This window comes from Balaenoptera musculus, chromosome 11, assembly GCF_009873245.2.
Source record: "Balaenoptera musculus isolate JJ_BM4_2016_0621 chromosome 11, mBalMus1.pri.v3, whole genome shotgun sequence".
In the NCBI taxonomy this organism is placed as follows: domain Eukaryota; kingdom Metazoa; phylum Chordata; class Mammalia; order Artiodactyla; family Balaenopteridae; genus Balaenoptera; species Balaenoptera musculus.
Window position 1 is genome coordinate 3,474,435 of NC_045795.1, and position 18,097 is coordinate 3,492,531.

Below are 18,097 nucleotides of genomic sequence, written 5' to 3' on the forward strand. Positions count from 1 at the left end.
GAGGGGCCGCAGAAATGAACATCGCGCAGCAGGAACGGAAAGGCGGTGCGTGGGGGTCAGCCGAGGCGGGGCTCTGCAGGCTGCGGCGGGGCGGGCGTCCTCCTCCCTCCCCCGCCCCAGCCCGAGAGCAGCAGCCGTTGGGATCCAGCTGCCGTTTTTCAAACCAATTAAGGAGCCCTGTTTCTGCCCCCGGGAGGGAGTGTGTGTCTGTCTCTCCTGAGTCAGCAGCTCGGACCGGGACCTCTGGGAACAAGCTCTCAAGGCCCTAATCGTGCCCTCAGAGTTAAAAATAAAAAGTAGCTAGCCACTACTCTTGACTTTACACTGCTGCAGGGGGCGGAGGTCGGGGGTGTCTCTTGCCACAGAGGTTTTCCATCCGAGGCGCCAGAGAGCGGTAGCCCGCCAGCAGCACGTTTTTCTTCCCGTTCGCGCTGTCTCCTGCTCCAGGTCCCCGTCCTGAAGTCATCCATCAGCTGTCCCACCTGCCAGAAGTAAGTGACACTGGGCGTGACATTATTGCTTTCCAAAACAAAGAAGCCCAGATCTCTCTGGCTGAGAAAAGTTGCAGAGCCCTGGTTCCCCTTCTTAAACCTGAAACAGTCACTCGGATAAGACAGTTGAGGGGAGGGAAAGCTGTGGAATAAAGCAGAGACCGTGAGCCAAACCACCCCTTCTGATCGGTCTGCAATACGGAGACCAAACTGCTGTCTGTTAACTGTTTACTTTTTCTCCAGTTTGTATGGCATGCTTCTCTGCTTCAGTAACCATCATCCTCCCACCATTTCAGTTGGTGAGGTCTAACCACAGCTCAGCGTGCTGGTTGTCTATTGCTATGTGATGAAGCACCTCAAAATTCTGTAGCTTGGATCAAAAGCAGGATCTCAGAGAGAGATCTGCACACCCATGTTCACAGCAGCATTATTCACAGTAGCCAAAAGGTGGAAGCAGCCCTAGTGTCCATCAGTGGATGAATGGATATACAAACTGGCATAAACACACAATGGAATATTATTCAGCCTTTAAAAGGAAGGAAATTCTTTTTTCTTTTCTTTTAATTTATTTTATTTTTGGCTGCGTGGGTCTTCATTGCTGCGCACAGGCTTTTCTCTAGTTGTAGAGAGTGGGGGCTACTCTTTGTTGCAGTGTGCGGGCTTCTCATTGCAGTGGCTTCTCTTGCATGCAGAGCACGGGCTCTAGGCGCGTGGGCTTCAGTAGCTGCAGCACGCAGGCTCAGTAGTTGTGGCTCGCGGGCTCTAGAGTGCAGACTCAGTAGTTGTGGCACACGGGCTTAGTTGCTGCATGGCATGTGGGATTTTCCTGGACCAGGGCTTCAACCCGTGTCCCCTGCATTAGCAGGCGGATTCTTAACCACTGTGCCACCAGGGAAGCCCAAGGAAGGAAATTCTGACATGAGCTACAGCATGGATGAACCTTGAAGATATTATGCTGAGTGAAATAAGCCAGTCATAGTATGACTGCACTTACATGAAGTACCTAGAGTCATCAAATTCATAGATGCAGGAAGTAGGATGGTGGTTGTCAGCGGCTGGGTTGCAGGGGGAATGAGGAATTATTGTTTAATGAGTGAAGAGTTTCAGTTTGGGAAGATGAAAAGAGTTCTAGTGGTGATGGTTGCACAACAATGAGAATGTACTTAACGCCACTGAAGTGCACACTTAAAAAAGGTTAGGATGGTAAATTTAATGTGTCTTATTATCACAATTTTTTTTAAACAAAAAAATTTCGACACATCTATATAATGTTATAAACCATTGCTACCTCAATAAAAAATTCTTAAACAAAAAAATAGTAATAAAATTAAAAAGGAAAAAACTTGGTGGTTGAAAACCACACTCTGTGACCACTTCTCATAGTCGTTAAGTTTGGTCAGTTTCAGCTCTTATCACAGTAGCATTCCCTATCCTCCAGCCCCCGGGGCAAGCAGCTGAGCACAGTTTCTGAGAACAGGTTGCATGCAGCTTGCAGGAGCTGGCGTAGGCAAGAAGGACCCTGTGCTCTAGTAACAGGGATCTGTGCTCTAATAACAGGGATCTGTGCTCTAGTAACAGGGATCTGTGCTCTAATAACAGGGATCTGTGCTCTAGTAAGAGGGATCTGTGCTCTAATAACAGGGATCTGTGCTCTAATAACAGGGATCTGTGCTCTAATAACAGGGATCTGTGCTCTAGTAACAGGGATCTGTGCTCTAATAACAGGGATCTGTGCTCTAGTAACAGGGATCTGTGCTCTAATAACAGGGATCTGTGCTCTAGTAACAGGGATCTGTGCTCTAGTCACTGATTGCTGCTCTGATCACAGAGGTGCAGACACAGAGACCGGCAGCATTGCTGCAGCCTTCACTGCTGTTGCTACAAACCCTGCAGCCTCCAGCTGAAACAACTTCCAGAGAACTTAAAGAACTGGTGCTTGTTTTTACATTCTGTTTTTTTTCCCCTTTGGGAGTCAGACATTAAAGGACTAAAACATTCAAAAGACACCACATATACAGAGCAACCTAGAAAGTCCCAGCACATACCTTAGGAAGGGTGCAGGCTCAGAAAAGCCCTGAGAAGACCTTAAGTTTATTCCTCTCGTTGATCTCCAGCACAGAGATGCCCTACAACGATAATTAAAAAAAACTTTTTTTAACCATTTTAAAAATTGAAGTATAGTTAATTTACAACGCTGTGTTAGTTTCAAGGGTACAGCAGACTGACTCAGATATACGTATGTATATATATCTCCTTTTTCAGATCCTTTTCCAGTGCAGGTTATTACAAGATATTGAATATAGTTCCCTGTGCTCTACAGTAGATCCTTGTTGTTCATCTATTTTATATACAGTGGCCTACACACCATTCTGTAACATCATACATTGGCTGTTTGGAAAATACTGATTTACTGAGAAATGCAGATCTTCCAAACATCACCACCTTTCATCAGCCACTATCAAAAATCACATTTGTGGGCTTCCCTGGTGGCGCAGTGGTTAAGAATCCTCCTGCCAGTGCAGGGGACACGGGTTCGAGCCCTGGTCCAGGAAGATCCCACATGCTGCGGAGCAATTAAGCCCGTGCGCCACAACTACTGAGCCTGAGCCCTAGAGCCCGTGAGCCACAACTACTGAGCCCACATGCCACAACTACTGAGCCCACATGCCACAACTACTGAAGCCCACGTGCCTAGAGCCCATGCTCCGCAACAAGAGAAGCCGCCGCTATGAGAAGCCCGCGCGCCGCAATGAAGAGTAGCCCCCGCTCGCCGCAACTAGAGAAAGCCCGCGTGCAGCGACGAAGACCCAATACAGCCAAAAATGAATAAATAAAACAAATAAATAAATAAAAAATCACATTTGTTTCACTGCTGATCTCATCAGAGAAGCCTGCAAGTGCTGGGAAGCTGTCAATCCCGTGGTAGATGCAAGTATTTCAAATTACAATTTTTCCTTCAAAGTTCAGATTTCAGAATTGGCAACACATTCTTTCTGTTGTTTTCCTTGAAGTCAGAGACTCGCTTCAGTGATTTTTAAGAAAATGTCTTCTACGTGCCCAAATGTGAATGTCCGTGGTTTATCCGTCATTCTTTTGAGAAAAAATGGTGTTTCATGAAAAAAAGCAGCTGGTTCAACTCACAACAATTTCCCAAGTGCTCTTCCTCTGGGCAGTCGTCACACGTCAGTAGTAGAAGTGCTTTGTGCGTATTTCCCATTTCGTCACATAGAATATTAAAAGTCAGGTACTAGTGTTGAGATTTAATAAAATTTATAATTTTTACTGGTTTATCTAGGATATTCTTAAATGATGCTGGCACGGTTTTACCCACCACTGCTTTTGTGCAGTGCAGATGTCTGCAAAGTGCACAAGGCAAGTAATGTCTTAATATTGCTGTGAAAATATTTTGACATCACATGCTCTGCTCCAGACGCTCAGTGACACTACTGCCCAGCCCGGCAGCAACTGAGAGCCTGGCACATGCTTGAATCTAAAGGGGGGGCTCAAGGCCTCCCCAGTCTCCACCCCACCTCCCCTGTCCATCCTCTGTCCCAATCTTGGGATCAAAGAGGTACACGGGGGGAGACCCAGGGGCTCTAGCTGTCGAGCTCCAAGTTCTCTCGCTCTCGATGACACACCCACTTGTCTTCATTCAGTGGTTTTGGGGACTCAGCCCTCTACCTTAGGCTCCAGTGCAGTTACCTCTCCTTTATTATTGTTCCAATTCCCCAAGGTCCATTATGATGGCTGAGGAATTTCAACCATCATAATAATGGAATCATAATCATTAAATATTAATATATAGTATGAAGGTTTAAAATTTGTATGAACTAATATGTTAATGCTTGGCTATGGGCATATGGCAGGAATAATCTTTCACACATTTAATCCAAGAACCCGACATTGTCACAGTGTAAGGATACACGCTAGGTTTTATTTTTCCCTTTGAAAAGGATCCCAGGTCTCCACACTCGGATCTGCTTTAGGCTTGGGCTCATACATTTTGACCCTGGGCCTTCGGTCTTCTGCTATTGACAAGCAGGTGTTTGCCCTACAGTGGTGTCGTCTGTTGGCCCTGACACAGTGGGAGGTCCAAGTTGGGCTCCTGGACGTCAGAGTCAGGAGGGAGCAGAGGAAAGGTAAACATGTGGCAGTTCCTGCAGCAGAAACACGAGGCCCATAGCACGAGGCCAGGCGACACCGCTGGAGACAGGCACACAGGGTCATACACACTGTCCAGCCAGCACCTCCCGACCTCTCACCCCGCACGGTGCTCAGTCCGCTGTTTACTGTCCTGACTTCACAGGACAGTGACCATCGATCGCCGAGGAGTGCAAACTTAGGAGTACAACAGTGTGACCACCCAGAGGAAAATGCACGTCAAGACACCAGCTGGCGTCTCCCCATGTCACAGGTACAGATGTCGTGTGACCTCTGGGCTTCGCTCTTGGGTGCTGCAGCCCTTTCCAGGCATACGCCCAGGGCCATGTCTGCAACTGTCCGTCTCGAGAGTTTAGGCCTCACGTTATGTAACCACATTGGAAATGGGATCTTGGGACCGAGAGAAGATGGGGGATGGGAGGGTAGGGAAAAGAAATCAACTCAACCAACATGTCTAATGAGTAACTACTACATGCAAAGATTTATATCCCATAGCAGGTATCATTATCAGGGATGCTGTATATTTCACGTACTTGTGTGTTGTTTGTCTCCAATCCCAACATTAAAATGTGATGAGACTTGCCTAGTGGTGCAGTGGTTAAGAATTCGCCTGCCAATGCAGGGGACACAGGTTCGAGCCCTGGTCCGGGGAGATCCCACATGCCGCGGAGCAACTAAGCCCATGTGCCACAACTACTGAGCCTGTGCTCTAGACCCCGCGAGCCACAACTACTGAGCCCACGCGCCACAACTACTGAAGCCTGTGCACCTAGAGTCGTGCTCCACAACAAGAGAAGCCACCGCAATGAGAAGCCCGCACACCACAACGAAGAGTAGTTCCGGCTCGCGGCAACTAGAGAAAAGCCCGTGTGCAGCAACAATGACCCAACGCAGCCAAAAATAAATAAATAAAATAAATAAATTTATAAAATGTGAGCTCCCGGGAGGCAGAGCCTCGCATTTTGTTGACTGTTGTGTCCCCGGCACTGAGAAGTGTCTGGCACAGAGCAGGCACGCAATAAATATATGGTGAATTAATGAATGAAGACATTGTGCTAGCAGGTAATAACGGAAAACAGTTACTGTGCATCAGCATGGTGGGCTCTGCGCAAAGCATTTTGCAAGGGTTTTCCTCTTTCCTCTGCCTGGGCAGTCACGTGGTCCCATTTTACAGATGAGGAGACTGCAGCTCAGAGAGGTCACGTAACTTGCAGAAATGGTGGTGCTGAGGTTTGAACTCAGCTATTCTGTCTCTTGGGTCTTTAGGTCGGACCAAGCCTCCCATTCTACACTCCGGGAAAGTAACAAAGACCAATTAGACACAGTCCCTGTTCTGCAAGCAGAGATATGCTAATTGGAGACAAAATTTGGAAACAAGTCAGAACCAGCCAAGGCAGTAAGTGGTAAGAAGCATTCCAGCGAAGCAGGCAATAGTGCTATGGGTTTGCAGAAGCCAATGGGGCAGACAGGAAAAGATATTAACTAATAGGATTATTGTTGAGTGATGGGATTATGAACGGTTATACTTTCTGTTTCCTACTTTATCTGTATTGCCTAATTTTCCCATAGTGAATAAGTATTGCTTTTGTAATAAGAAAAAAAAATATTTATCTTTAGAAATTTTTCCCTTAAAAATTTAAAAATACATGTTCTAAGGCAAGTCTCCAAGGCAAGCTTCCTCCCTGTCATTTCCTTTGCCCTCCCACAAAGCATGCTGTATTACTAGTTTTTAAAATAACTTTTCAGGGCTTCCCTGGTGGTTGAGAATCCGCCTGCCAATGCAGGGGACACGGGTTCGAGCCCTGGTCCGGGAAGATACCACATGCCGCGGAGCAACTAAGCCCATGCACCACAACTACTGAGCCTGCGCTCTAGAGCCCGCGAGCCACAACTGCTGAAGCCCGTGCGCCTGGAGCCCGTGCTCCACAACAAGAGAAGCCACCGCAATGAGAAGCCCGCGCAGAGCAACGAAGAGTAGCCCCCGCTCGCCGCAACTAGAGAAAGCCCGTGCGCAGCAACGAAGACACAATGCAGCCAAAAATAAATAAATTAATTAATTAAAATAACTTTTCAAATATACTCTGTGCATGTACAGGCATATGGTACATACACTTAAAAAATTTTTTTTTCAAGACCACATTAAATTAAACCTTAAGCCGGGAGTTCCCTGGTGGTCTAATGGTTAGGATTCGGTGCTATCACTGCTGTGGCCCAGGTTCAATCCCTCCTCGGGGGACTGAGATCCTGCAAGCCACGCAGTGCAGCCAAAACAAAACAAAAACCTTAACCCAAGGAGTCAGGATGGGCTGCTGAGGAAGAAAACATCTCTCAGCTTTTGCTTCACCTACCTCCAAGAAACAGGGCCAGGACTCAGGTGAGGCAAGTTGGGCACCTGCTTTGGGCACAAAATTTAAGGGGCACCAAAAAACTCAGCAATCAAGATAAATAATATTTTAATTCAATATTTAAAAAATCCAAATTAATGCAAAAAAATCCCTGAGAAACAAAACATCGAAATTGTATTTTTGGTTTTTTTGTCCGTGCGTGTGTCTTATGGGATCTTAGTTCCCTGACCAGGGATTGAACCCCGGGCCCTCGGCAGTGAGAATGTGGAGTCCTAACCACTGGACCGCCAGGGAAGTCCCCGAAATTTTAAATAAAAACAGAACTAGGAAAAAAAAAAAAAAAAGGGCAAATCCCGGTTATATGGAGGCTGAAACATAATTGTGGACAGGGGAGAAGGGAGGCTTCTTTAAGAAAAAGATTACAAAATTACAAGTAAAAATTAGGTGAGAATATGAATATTTAGAATAAGGAAATAAATAACAACAAAGTATAAATTATTAAAAACCTAACCTATACCACAAACATCACAAACTCCAGAAAACATAATTTTTTAATTGCCTAAAATGCTTCTATCATATGTTTTCCCCCTATATTTTTGTAGGAACATTTTGGAACATCCCCTTCAGGTTTCCTTCATATATCAGCTGTAAAAGTTGTATTATAGGTTTGTGCCCCCAAACACAGGACTCTGATCAACTTTTTAATTTTTTTTAGATTTTTTTTTTAATGTGGACCATTTTTAAAGTTTTTATTGAATTTGTTACAATATTGCTTCTGTTTGATGTTTTGGTTTTTTGGCTGCAAGGCATGTGGGATCTTAGCTCCCTGACCAGGGATCAAACCCGCACCCCCTGCATTGGAAGTCGAAGTCTCAACCACTGGACCTCCAGGGAAGTCCCCAGGGCTCTGATCAATTCTATTTCACATGATAACCATCAAAAAGTATTCCTTTCCCCACGAGCCTCCCCAGAGCATCTCACAACATGGCAGCTGGCTTCTTCAGTGCCAGCAAGAGACCTAATCACAGAAGTGACACCCCATCACTGTCGAGTAGGAAGGCATCTCTAGGCCCTGCCCAGGCTAAAGGACAGGGGATCACACTCAACACTGGAGGGCATCAGAACAGGCCACCGCAAAATGTGCCACTTTGGCATAAGGATTATTTTGAGCTGAAGAAAATCAAGAAACAACGTTGAGAAAATCAAGAAAAAAACCCTCTCTGCCCTCCCCGAATCTGGCTAAAAGCTGGACATAATTTCCATTTGCGAAGCTGTCTCCCTCCCTCATACCAGGAAGAGGAGGAGAACTCATAGACTCATTGATTCTAGGCTCTTATCAGCCCAGAGACAGCACCAGAGGAATCTACACAACAAACCTTACTAGACAACCCTTATCTTCCATGAGTTTCTCTCATATATTTGTCTTCCTGGGTTCGCCACTCCTAAAACTATAAACCTCCTTTCCTTGTCTTGTCTCTTCTCTACATATATATGGTTGTTTGTTAAGATGGTATTGTTGATGAAAAAAACTATGTTGAGGAAAAAAACTGATAGTTGATCTAATAAAGAAATGGAAAATTTTATTCAGGCCAACCTGACAATTTTAATCGGGGAGACAGTCTTTCAGAAAGCTCTGAGGACTGTCAAAGCACAGTTATGTAAGTTTTTGAGACAAAGGGTTATACGTCAAATGATGTATTATTTACAGTTTATACAATCCAGATCTGCATATACAAAGCAAGTAGTGGGTCATCCTGACTCTGTAAGATTAAGAAGGAATGGTATCTCCTAAGGAGGTCTGGTTAACGCAGAGGCGAAATACACTCTAAGGGGTAGTGAGGAGGTCCAAATGAGCAGAGAAAAAAATGGACGTTTAAATTTTTCTTATCTTGCCATAAAATATGTATTTTACTTCATTGCATGACTATGCGAACACATCAGAAGGGGCCCGAGAACACTTACGCGTCCGTAGTTTCACCATAAATCTGCCTCGGAGCAGAAGTCATCATTACTAACTGGGCTGTTCCAGAAAAACGTCCCAAAGGAGGCAAAAATTTGGAAACTGCCTTAAAGACCAGGCAAGTTCAGTAAGTGGAGGTGGCAGGACGCTCCAGGCAACGAGGAGAGCACCAGTACTTTCAAGGGAAGAGCGTCCTCGAGAGTGCTGGTTTTAATATGATGGTGAGGATGGTGATGGTGACATTTGTGGTTCTGCTGTGGAATGCTTTGCTCAAACCAAAGCTTGGCAAAGCCCAGTGTGTAAACCAGGTAGAACTGCCCTTTCTCAGGCAGGCCTGGGGCCCTGCTGCCTCGGCTCACATCAGCCCAGGGGGTTCCTAGGGGAGCTTTGCAGAAAATGTCATCTGAAGGGGACTAGACAGGAGGGTGTGAAAGCGGATGGAGTCACATGATGTCGGGTGAGGGGTCTGGAGCATACGTAGATGTGCACAGTGGTGTCACAGCAGGCTAGGATTCCTCCATCAGGGCTGCACACAAGACATCTGCACGAGACAAAGAATTCCATGAAAAGCGAGTTTCCCTCCCACCTCTCGCCCCCAGTCCCTTGGTACAGCTCCCCAGAGCCATTCCTCTGTCGACAAGATCTTTCCAGAAATACGCCAGGCACACACAGAGATGTGTTCTGTATATATCAGTTTTTGTCCACATAAATATCCTATCCTTTGTTTTTTTGCCCCTTCATTTTTTTCCCCCCCCACCAAACAAATCAGCCAGGTTTGTTCTTTTGGGGGAAGTTGGTGGGAAGGAGAAAACGGAGAACAGGAAAGTTCAGAGAAACTTCCACGTGACTGGAGGGCAAGCAGACAGGGAGGAAACGGCCAAGCTCTGGGGTTACACCTGGAGCCGGATCCCGCTCTACCCCCTACGAGTTGAGAGCACATCCCTTGACCTCTGTGAGGCTCCATTTACTCTTTCTTTCAAAATTATGATAATAATGCCGTCCTGTTAGGACACTGGTCTGCAAGCGGCAGAAAGCCCAGTCACGCTGATTGAACCAGAAGGTTGTATTTATTTATTTATTTTTGAAACCTCACATGGTAGGAGGTCCAAAGACCAAGCTCCTTGGTTCTCAGTGACGGAGGGGCCGTGCCACCCCCCAAGCTGGGGTGTTTGCAAACAGGGGTACGGATTTCTCCGTTGTCACGATTCCTGGGGCTGCTAGCGGCATTTTGAGGGTAGGGCTCATGGATGTTAAGGATCTCAGACTGTTTGCAGCGGACGGTCACAACAAAGAACTGTCCTGCTCACAATGCCAGTAGCCTTCACACTGAGAAACCCGAGTGCCTCAAGGACCCTGTGTTTCCCACGCTCAGGAATCGCGTCACCTCTGAAGGTTGGCAAGGTGGCCTCGACTGTCGTGGGCGCTATAGCACCGTCGCACCTCCTCTTGGCAAAAGGATGGAAGCTTCCTCTCGGACGTCCCCCTCGCGTCTTACTGGCTGGGTCACTTGCTCATTCCTGAACCCCTCCTAGGGTCGGATGAGACAGGAGCTCTTCTGGATGAGGGGGCCGGCCGCCTGGGGGAGGGGTGGGACACCTGCGAGCAAGATGGGTACCAGCCCCAGGCCGGCTACAATAGTCAGAGGCTGCCTTAGGATCCTGGAAGGAGGCGCCGCCTGCGGCCACTCTTGCACGTTCCCCTCCCCTTCCCCCAGGGCCTCTCTGTAGGGCTGAAAGGTGCCCCCCTGCAGCCTTACTGCTGCCCCCAATCTCCTCCCTCACAGAGGCTCCCCGGCCTCCCTGACCAGGTCGGATCCCACCTTCTTAGCATCTGCTGCAGGGGCTGACTCTCTATGTACCCGTGTGGCTTTCTGGTTAACCTTGGTCTCCCCCGATATATGGAGAGCGCCCCGAGGGTGGGACCTCCGACGTTCCCGCCAAACAGAGTGGGACAGGGCTGCGACCACAGCCCGAGGGCCCTGCGAGCGGGGCCTCCTTAAGTAAGTTCGTCTCCCTCCTGTCCCCGCCCTGGAGCAGCTCCAGCCGCAATGAGGTCGGAGCCCAAGAGGGTCACCACAACCTCACAGTCTCTGTGAAGTCCTATTTCATCTTTAAGATAATTGGCAAAGTTTGTACTTCACTCCATAATACGTCAATGTTTACGTTAATGTAAAAACAGTGATCTTCTTTCCCAAATCTTTTTTTTTTTTTCCCCCACACCTCCCGGCTTACCTCCGCAGGGAAAGCGCGAAGTCCTAACCACTGGACCGCCAGGGAGTTCCCACCTTCTTCCCCAAATCTTGATGTTGTTCCATCTTGACAAACCAGGTGTATCTGGGGCCTCTTGTAAGTCCCCAAGTTGAGATGCCGCCACGGCATTCCACACCGGGCACGGGCGGGCCCGAAAGATCCCAGCAAGGGGACCCGGCATCAGCACGTTCTTGCTAGAAATACTTTGGGGCCCATCCCGGGCCTACTGACTCCGAAGCCCTAGGGTAGGGCCCAGCCGTGAGCTCGCACACCCCCGCCAGATGACGCTGACGCGCGCCAGAGTTTGAGAAGCCCCCACTTAGAGGCAGGTGGAGTCAGCCCTAGAAACGAAGCAAAGCAAAACCAACAGCGAGAAAACACTTCGGCCAGTCTCCTCCCCTCCCCCCGGCCCCCCCCGCCCGGGTTCGCGTCCCTGGAAGGCGGGCGGCGAGCGGCGGCCCCCGCTCCGGGCGGCCGGGGCTGTGGCGCGCGTCCCGAGGGCCCCTCTGCTCAGGCCCGAGCTCGGAGCGCGGCGGGCGGGACGAGGGGAGGAGCGGGGACGTGCCCCCGGGCCCCGCGGGAATGGCCTCCGGTCGCTCTCGGCTGGCGGCGGCCCGCCTCCCCCCGGCCCCGGCCCCGCGCGTCCCCGCACCGCCTCCGCCCCACAACTGGTCCGAGTGCCCCCCGCGCCGGGCCGGGCCCGCTTCCGAGCGCCCAGAACTTGGGGAGGAAGGAAGATACCGTCCCCGCTGGCGAGTTTCCCGCAGTTGTGCGCCTGCCCCGGGGACCTCCTGGGCCGATGCGACCGCCGGGAGGAGACCGCCCTGCGACCCTCCAGAGGGCAGGCCCGTCGGGACCCGCGGGGCCAACTCTGCGGACTGGAGAACGACGGAAGCTGAGCGCGAGTTCACCTGGAGCTCCGGAGGCAGGGCGGGCGCGGGCCCGCTGGGCGGGAGGGGGTGAAAGGGAGCCCCGACTTCCGCGCCGTCCCCCGTCTCCGCGGAGCCCTCGGACCCCGCCCGCCCGGGCCCAGCGGCCGCGCCTCCGGGCGCCGGGCCCTCCCCCGCCGCGGGCAGGCGCGACACCGAGCGGCCGCGCCCGGCCCCGGCCCGGCCCTCATCCTCCTCCCGCTCCGCGCTGGGCACCCCGGCTAAAACCCGGGGCCTCCCGGCTGGGACTGCCTTCTCCGCTCGGGCCGGGGCGGGCGCTGCGCGCTTCTTCCACCACCCCAGGCGTCAGGTCTCCAGAGAACAAGTCCCGGGGCCAGACGGCGTCATGGAGCCCCCGCGGGCGCTGCTGCTAAGTTTGGAGGCGCCGGGACCTGCGCCTTTTGAAGACACCCCGCCTGCCGAGGAGCCGCCCGCCCCGGGCATCCTCTGCACCGAGGGTGGCGGGGACGGCGGCGGCACGTCGGCGGCCCCGAGCCCCGACGCCGAGTCCCCGTGCCCGCAGGGAGAGGCTGCCCCCCGGGAGCCGGAGGAGCCGCTGGGAAGCCGCCGCCGCTGCCGCTGCCGCGCGCGCTCCTGCTCTCTGCCCGCCGACCCGACCCTGCAGGCGGCCACGTTCCTGCAGCGGCGGCAGCCGCCTGCCCCGGGGCCGGATGCGGAGGGCGGCGAGAGGGCCGAGGACGCGCCGCACGGCCCGGGCTGCTGCGCCAAGTGCAAGAAGCGGGTGCAGTTCGCGGACGCGCTGGGGCTGAGCCTGGCCAGCGTGAAGCACTTCAGCGAGGCCGAGGAGCCGCAGGTGCCGCCCGCCGTGCTCTCCCGCCTGTGCAGCCTCCCGGCGCGCGCCGAGGACCTGGAGCAGCTCCCGGGCCTGCTGGCCGCGGCGGCGGCGGCGGCCGCGCCCCTCCGCGCACCGCCTCCCCGGCTGCGGCCTCTCTTCGAGCTCCCCGGGCCGAGCGCCGCAGCCGAGCGCCTGCGGCGACAGCGCGTGTGCCTGGAGCGCGTGCAGTGCTCGGCACCCTGGGGCGCGGAGGTGACCGGCTCCGGCCGGGTGCTGGGCTGCCCGGGGCCGCGCGTCGTGGCCGTGCGCTACACCTTCACCGAGTGGCGCTCCTTCCTGGACGTGCCGGCCGAGCTGCGGCCCGAGCCAGGGAAGCCGCCGCCTCCAGAGGCGCCGTCGGGGGAGCCGGGGGAGGCCGAGGAGGAGCCGAGCGCCGAGCGCTTCCATTTCGCGCTGTGCCTGCCGCCGGGCCTGCAGCCCAAGGAGGGGGAGGACGCGGACGCTCCGGGCGCCGCCGTCCACTTCGCCGTCCGCTACCGCTGCGCCCAGGGCGAGTACTGGGACAACAACGCGGGGGCCAACTACACGCTGCGCTACGTGCGCCCTGCCGACGCGCGCTGAGCCCGCAGTCCTCGGCAGCGACGCGGGAAGGGGCCGGCGGCGCGCGGAGCCGGGGCAGCCGCGACGCTTTGCGGAGCGCCATCCTCCTGGAGAGAGGGAGCCGCTCCCCGCAAGCTCGCACCCCAGACAGATCCCGCCAGCGGGCACGGAGCCCTACCCGGCGAAGCGCTCTACCTTCCCGGCCGCTTTCCCGTCGCTTTGGCCTCTGGAGTTCTCGCCGCGCGTCGAATGGGAAGAAATCCTCAAGATTCCGAGCAGTGGCTTTCTCCACGAAAAAGGCTCCTGACTCCGGAGCGAGGCTGCAAAACCTTGGGATGTGTTTTTAACTGTGGACGTCCCCTCGGGTCTCAGGGCACCGTCGAAGCATCCCGCCGCCTCGCGGCGAGGGACGGCGTGAACTGCGGGCCCGCGGGAGCCCGCGGCCTGTTTCTCGAGAAAACCAGGTGGGGCCTTGGCCGGGCAGTCCTTTTCTCTTACGTAGGATCTGGGAAATGTTTGCTGAGGCTCGTGCACTTGCGTACAAATGTCCTTTTGAAAAGTAAAGGCCACGTGCACGTCTGTTACTTGGTATTTCAGCTCCCGGCAGTTTGGGAGACCTTGGCAGCCGGGCCATCTTCTTCAGCGGATGATGCTGCACTTTAAAATAGTCAAACAACAATATTTTCAGATTTCCCTTCTTTCATCCCTCCTGTCTGATGTGGAAAGGCCCAGATTTCCCACAATGGGCTAGAGCGTTCTTAAAAGTGTTCTGGAGAAGTCGTTCTTTCCCCGGGCAAAATAAGATGCTTGGTGAGTTGAAATGCCGGCGTAATCGGCAGGCCTTGGCGGTGAGCCGTCGGAGGCGGTCTTTGGCCTCCAGCCTCCAGCCGCGATGTGTAGGCAAAGCACATCGTAGCTGCTAGACTCCTGGGCCATTAGCAGTCAGAGAAGCCGGACTCTCGGTGGCTGGACTCCAGGCCGGGGAGATGAGGGACGGAAAGGTGGCCTTCTGTCCCTCTTGGAGCCACAGCAGGGAGTGGTGGCTTGAATGATGAAGCATGCCCAGCAAGAAAATCCTGCTCCGAATCCGGTGGGCACCAGCCTGGTTGGCCTTCTTCGTTCACTGCTGATGGCTGTGGATGCCAAGATCAGGGCTGGCGGGCCTCCTGAGGACTGGATTTCTTCATACCTTGGTCCTGCCTTGGTAACTTGTCTTTCTCTGGTTTTCACATGTTCGAGCACAGGGCTAGTACAATCAGTTGGTTTTGTAATGCTGATCTTTAAGGAGGGATTGTTTCACTGTTGCTTCCTAAGAACCCGGGTAGGTATCCTACAGCCCATGGGCCAAATTCAGCCTGAAGCCTGTTCTTGTAGGGCCTGAGAGCTAAGAATGTTTTTTACATTTTTAAATATTTGGAAAAATTCAAAAGAAGAATACTATTTTCGTGACACATGAGAATTGTATGAAATTCAAATTTCAGTGTCCATAAATAAAGTTTTATAGGGACACAGCCATGCACGTTCATTCACATACTATCCATGATTGCTTTCCTGCTACAAGAGTAGAGTAGAGCAGATGCAACAGAGACCATATGGCAAAGTCTAAAATATTTACTATCTGGCCCTTTATAGGAAGTCTGCCAACCCCTGCTCTAGAGAAGTAGTATTTTTTTTTAAACTATATGTTGAGAGTCATACTTAATAAAGCAGTTAAACTTTTCGTAAAATTTGTCACTTGAAGTGAACCTCCTTTGGGTAAAGATAAAACTGGTTACATTACTCTCAGGAAACTTGGCTGGTTACAGTAAACACTAAGACACCAAATGTACAATTATTACTGTACTGGGGAGGAGAATCTACCTGCTTCTTACTTCTAAGAAATAACAGAAAGTCAAGGCAGCTAAAATATAGCACCCATCTGAATTAACATCAAGCTACAAAAAACTGCCAGATATTTCGATGCCTCAAAATGGGATGTCTCAAGCTATAGGAATATTTAGATTGAACTCTGGTTTGTAGACATCCTTTTTGACTATAGCAGTATTTGCCAGGGGTAACTGATCATGAAAAAAAATTGAAGTACCAATTTATTAGTGGAAAGCCATAAAGTTAATGAATTACAATTTACTCTTGGAGTAAAGCAGACTAAAAAATGGTCACGTGGATGAAACAATACCTAATTCACGTGTGCTTATAAAAAATCAATAACAACAAGCATTTATTAGAATTACATAACTTATTTTTCTGCTACTAAATACAAATGCAATCAAGCCTTTTCATTCTATGTCTGGTATTGGGCCTGGTATATCACTTCCTTTTTAAAAGCACATTATTGCATAATAACAACACCTAAATACATTTTATGTTTTTCTTATGTATTTATGAATACATTTTAGTTGAAAAGTATTGATAGTGTATATGGCCTATAAGACAGTTTGAAATGCTAGTTTATATGGTAGTAATGCACTCTTTTGAATTGTTTTAGATTACTTAAAATTAAATTAGGAACACAATATAATGATCAAAATAGAGAGCCTCTTGTCTGGTATCTTTTAAAATGGTAACCCATTAAATCTAGAATAAAATACATAAGAAATGGATTTTTAAGAGGTATTTACAGCAAAAATTTTATTCTTATAAAAACCATTACTGATTTTCAAAAGTATATTTTGGAATTCAAACAATTTTAAGAGTACTTATTTAACAATATAAGAACTTCAAACGTGGCTGTTGGGAAAGGAAATCTAGTTTTGTTCTCCCATAAATCTTGGAGAAAAGCTCTTCTAAGGTTCAGAAATTTGTAAAATATTTTCAGTAGCCCAGTTTTTCTGCATGTGGTTATAGCCTTTCAAAATCCTAGAACTGGCAGTCTTCTAAATGTCAGTTTTATTTTATGAAGTGCCAACTTTTTATTGTAGACTTCACTTTGTGAAGAAATGTAAGGACGTTAAAATAGGTCTTTTTGTTTGTTTCTGAAAAGTTTCAAAGGAAGAGGCAGTACTGAGGAAGTATTTACGAGTGTATTTCCTGAATGGAATGAACACACACACACTTATCTCCAAAGCAAAATTCCCACAATGCAGCTTGGCTTTTTGTGGTCATATTTATCACAACTTGATAAGTGAGGGTCATTCTACTTGAAAATGTAATAGCTTCAACATCTCACCCAGCTCTAGTGATCAAAAACTAAGTTCTGCTTAGCTCAGCTAATGATCCTGACCTCCACCAGACAGACTCCAGTTTCTTCTCTATAAGCAAGGGGGTCCATGGATCGCTGGGTCAGGGGATGTTGAATGAAGTGTGTGTTCCAATCTAAACAACAGTGTCAGAAGAGAATTCCCTGGCGGTCCAGTGGTTAGGACTCTGCGCTTTCACTGTCGAGGGCGCGGGTTCAATCCCTGGTGCGGGAACTAAGATCCTGCAAGCTGTGTGGTGTGGCAAAAACAAAAAACAAAAAAAAAACCAAACACGTGTCAGAAGCAGTGGCTGGAAATGTGGCCTTCTGTATGGAACAAATGTCTCCTGATAAGCCCCAGGTTTATGAAGCAAGGTGACCAGTCGCTTCCAAGACCTAACTGGGGAGGCCGGGACCCCGCTCCAGGGTGTGGGCACTGGAGCCTGGGAGCTGGTCGAGCGCTGGGGCCACCAAGTGTCTCTGTCCAGGCAGGAGGGCCGCAGCTCAGGCAGCTTTCCTGCAGCACCAGGGAGTGGGCATTTGTCATCCAGAGCCTGGGCTGTAGGGACGGGAACCTTCTGACAGGTGCGCAGTGCGTTTTCCACCTGGCCGTGCCCTCACCTGCCGGGCCCTCCTTCTGCCCTGAGCGGGGCAGGGCTTCCCTGGTGATGCGGTGGGTTTTGAGCCACGCAGAACCTGCTCATTTCATTTTTGGAGATCTGTGTTGGACTCTTGCTATATCATTTTACGAGTCGTCCGTATTTCTGCTTTCTGGTACAACGGTTTTTGCACATTTTAGTATGCTAAGTTATCTCATTCCCCGACTCATTTGCTTGTTTCTTAGGAACATGTGGCTTGGAGCACTTGGGGAATTGTGGTCTGTGTCGTGTGTACTGTGTCAGGAGTGCAAGGAACAGCCTTCAGGAGGAAATGGCAGGCTTTGCCTTCGTGTGACATGGAACTGACAGACGTGCCTTTTCGGCTCATGCAGTGGACACGGGTTTATAGGTTCAAAGAGGGCACCGTGGCATGTGGTAACTTAACAGGCAGCCCTGGCAAACAGTGAGCTGTTTGCTGTCCAGCTTTGCCCGGTCAGTCCCCGTGATGCCAGGCCTGGACAGTCTTCAGGATGGGGGTTGTGTTTTGTACAGTCACAGCGGCAAGGGGCTGGGAGCAGGGCAGAAACCGACAACCTGGGCCCAGGCCAGTGACCCCAGCTGTCCTCCTACAGGGCCATCCTGGCCTTATTGTCAATAAGCGGGCCGGTGCCTGGAAACCCCCGGAAGAGGCTGACCCTGGCTTCTCCTCGGGACTAGTGATGGACACTTTCCACTAGGTGACCTGCTGTGTTTCCTTGTTCCCCTTTGGACTCCCTTCCCCTGATCGGGGAG

At 50.7% G+C, this 18,097-nt stretch overlaps 1 protein-coding gene and 1 long non-coding RNA gene across 2 annotated transcripts; one reads left to right on the plus strand and one right to left on the minus strand.

Annotated features, from left to right (window-relative positions):
- Positions 1-7,855: 7,855 nt before the first annotated feature.
- Positions 7,856-12,221, minus strand: LOC118903362. Its single transcript, XR_005021787.1, has 3 exons — positions 11,189-12,221; positions 10,342-10,485; positions 7,856-9,498 (listed from the first exon to the last, which is right to left on the minus strand). It is a non-coding gene; the product is annotated as an uncharacterized LOC118903362 (long non-coding RNA).
- Positions 12,222-12,267: 46 nt separating this feature from the next.
- Positions 12,268-16,402, plus strand: PPP1R3G (protein phosphatase 1 regulatory subunit 3G). The gene has a single exon (XM_036868358.1). It carries the CDS (start codon positions 12,482-12,484, stop codon positions 13,550-13,552), a length of 1,071 nt encoding a protein of 356 aa, XP_036724253.1. The 5' UTR covers positions 12,268-12,481; the 3' UTR covers positions 13,553-16,402.
- The last annotated feature ends 1,695 nt before the right edge of the window (positions 16,403-18,097 follow it).

Excerpts from the sequence above, each read along its gene's own strand:
- PPP1R3G (XM_036868358.1), top strand. The coding sequence starts at position 12,482 with ATGGAGCCCCCGCGGGCGCTGCTGCTAAGTTTGGAGGCGCCGGGACCT.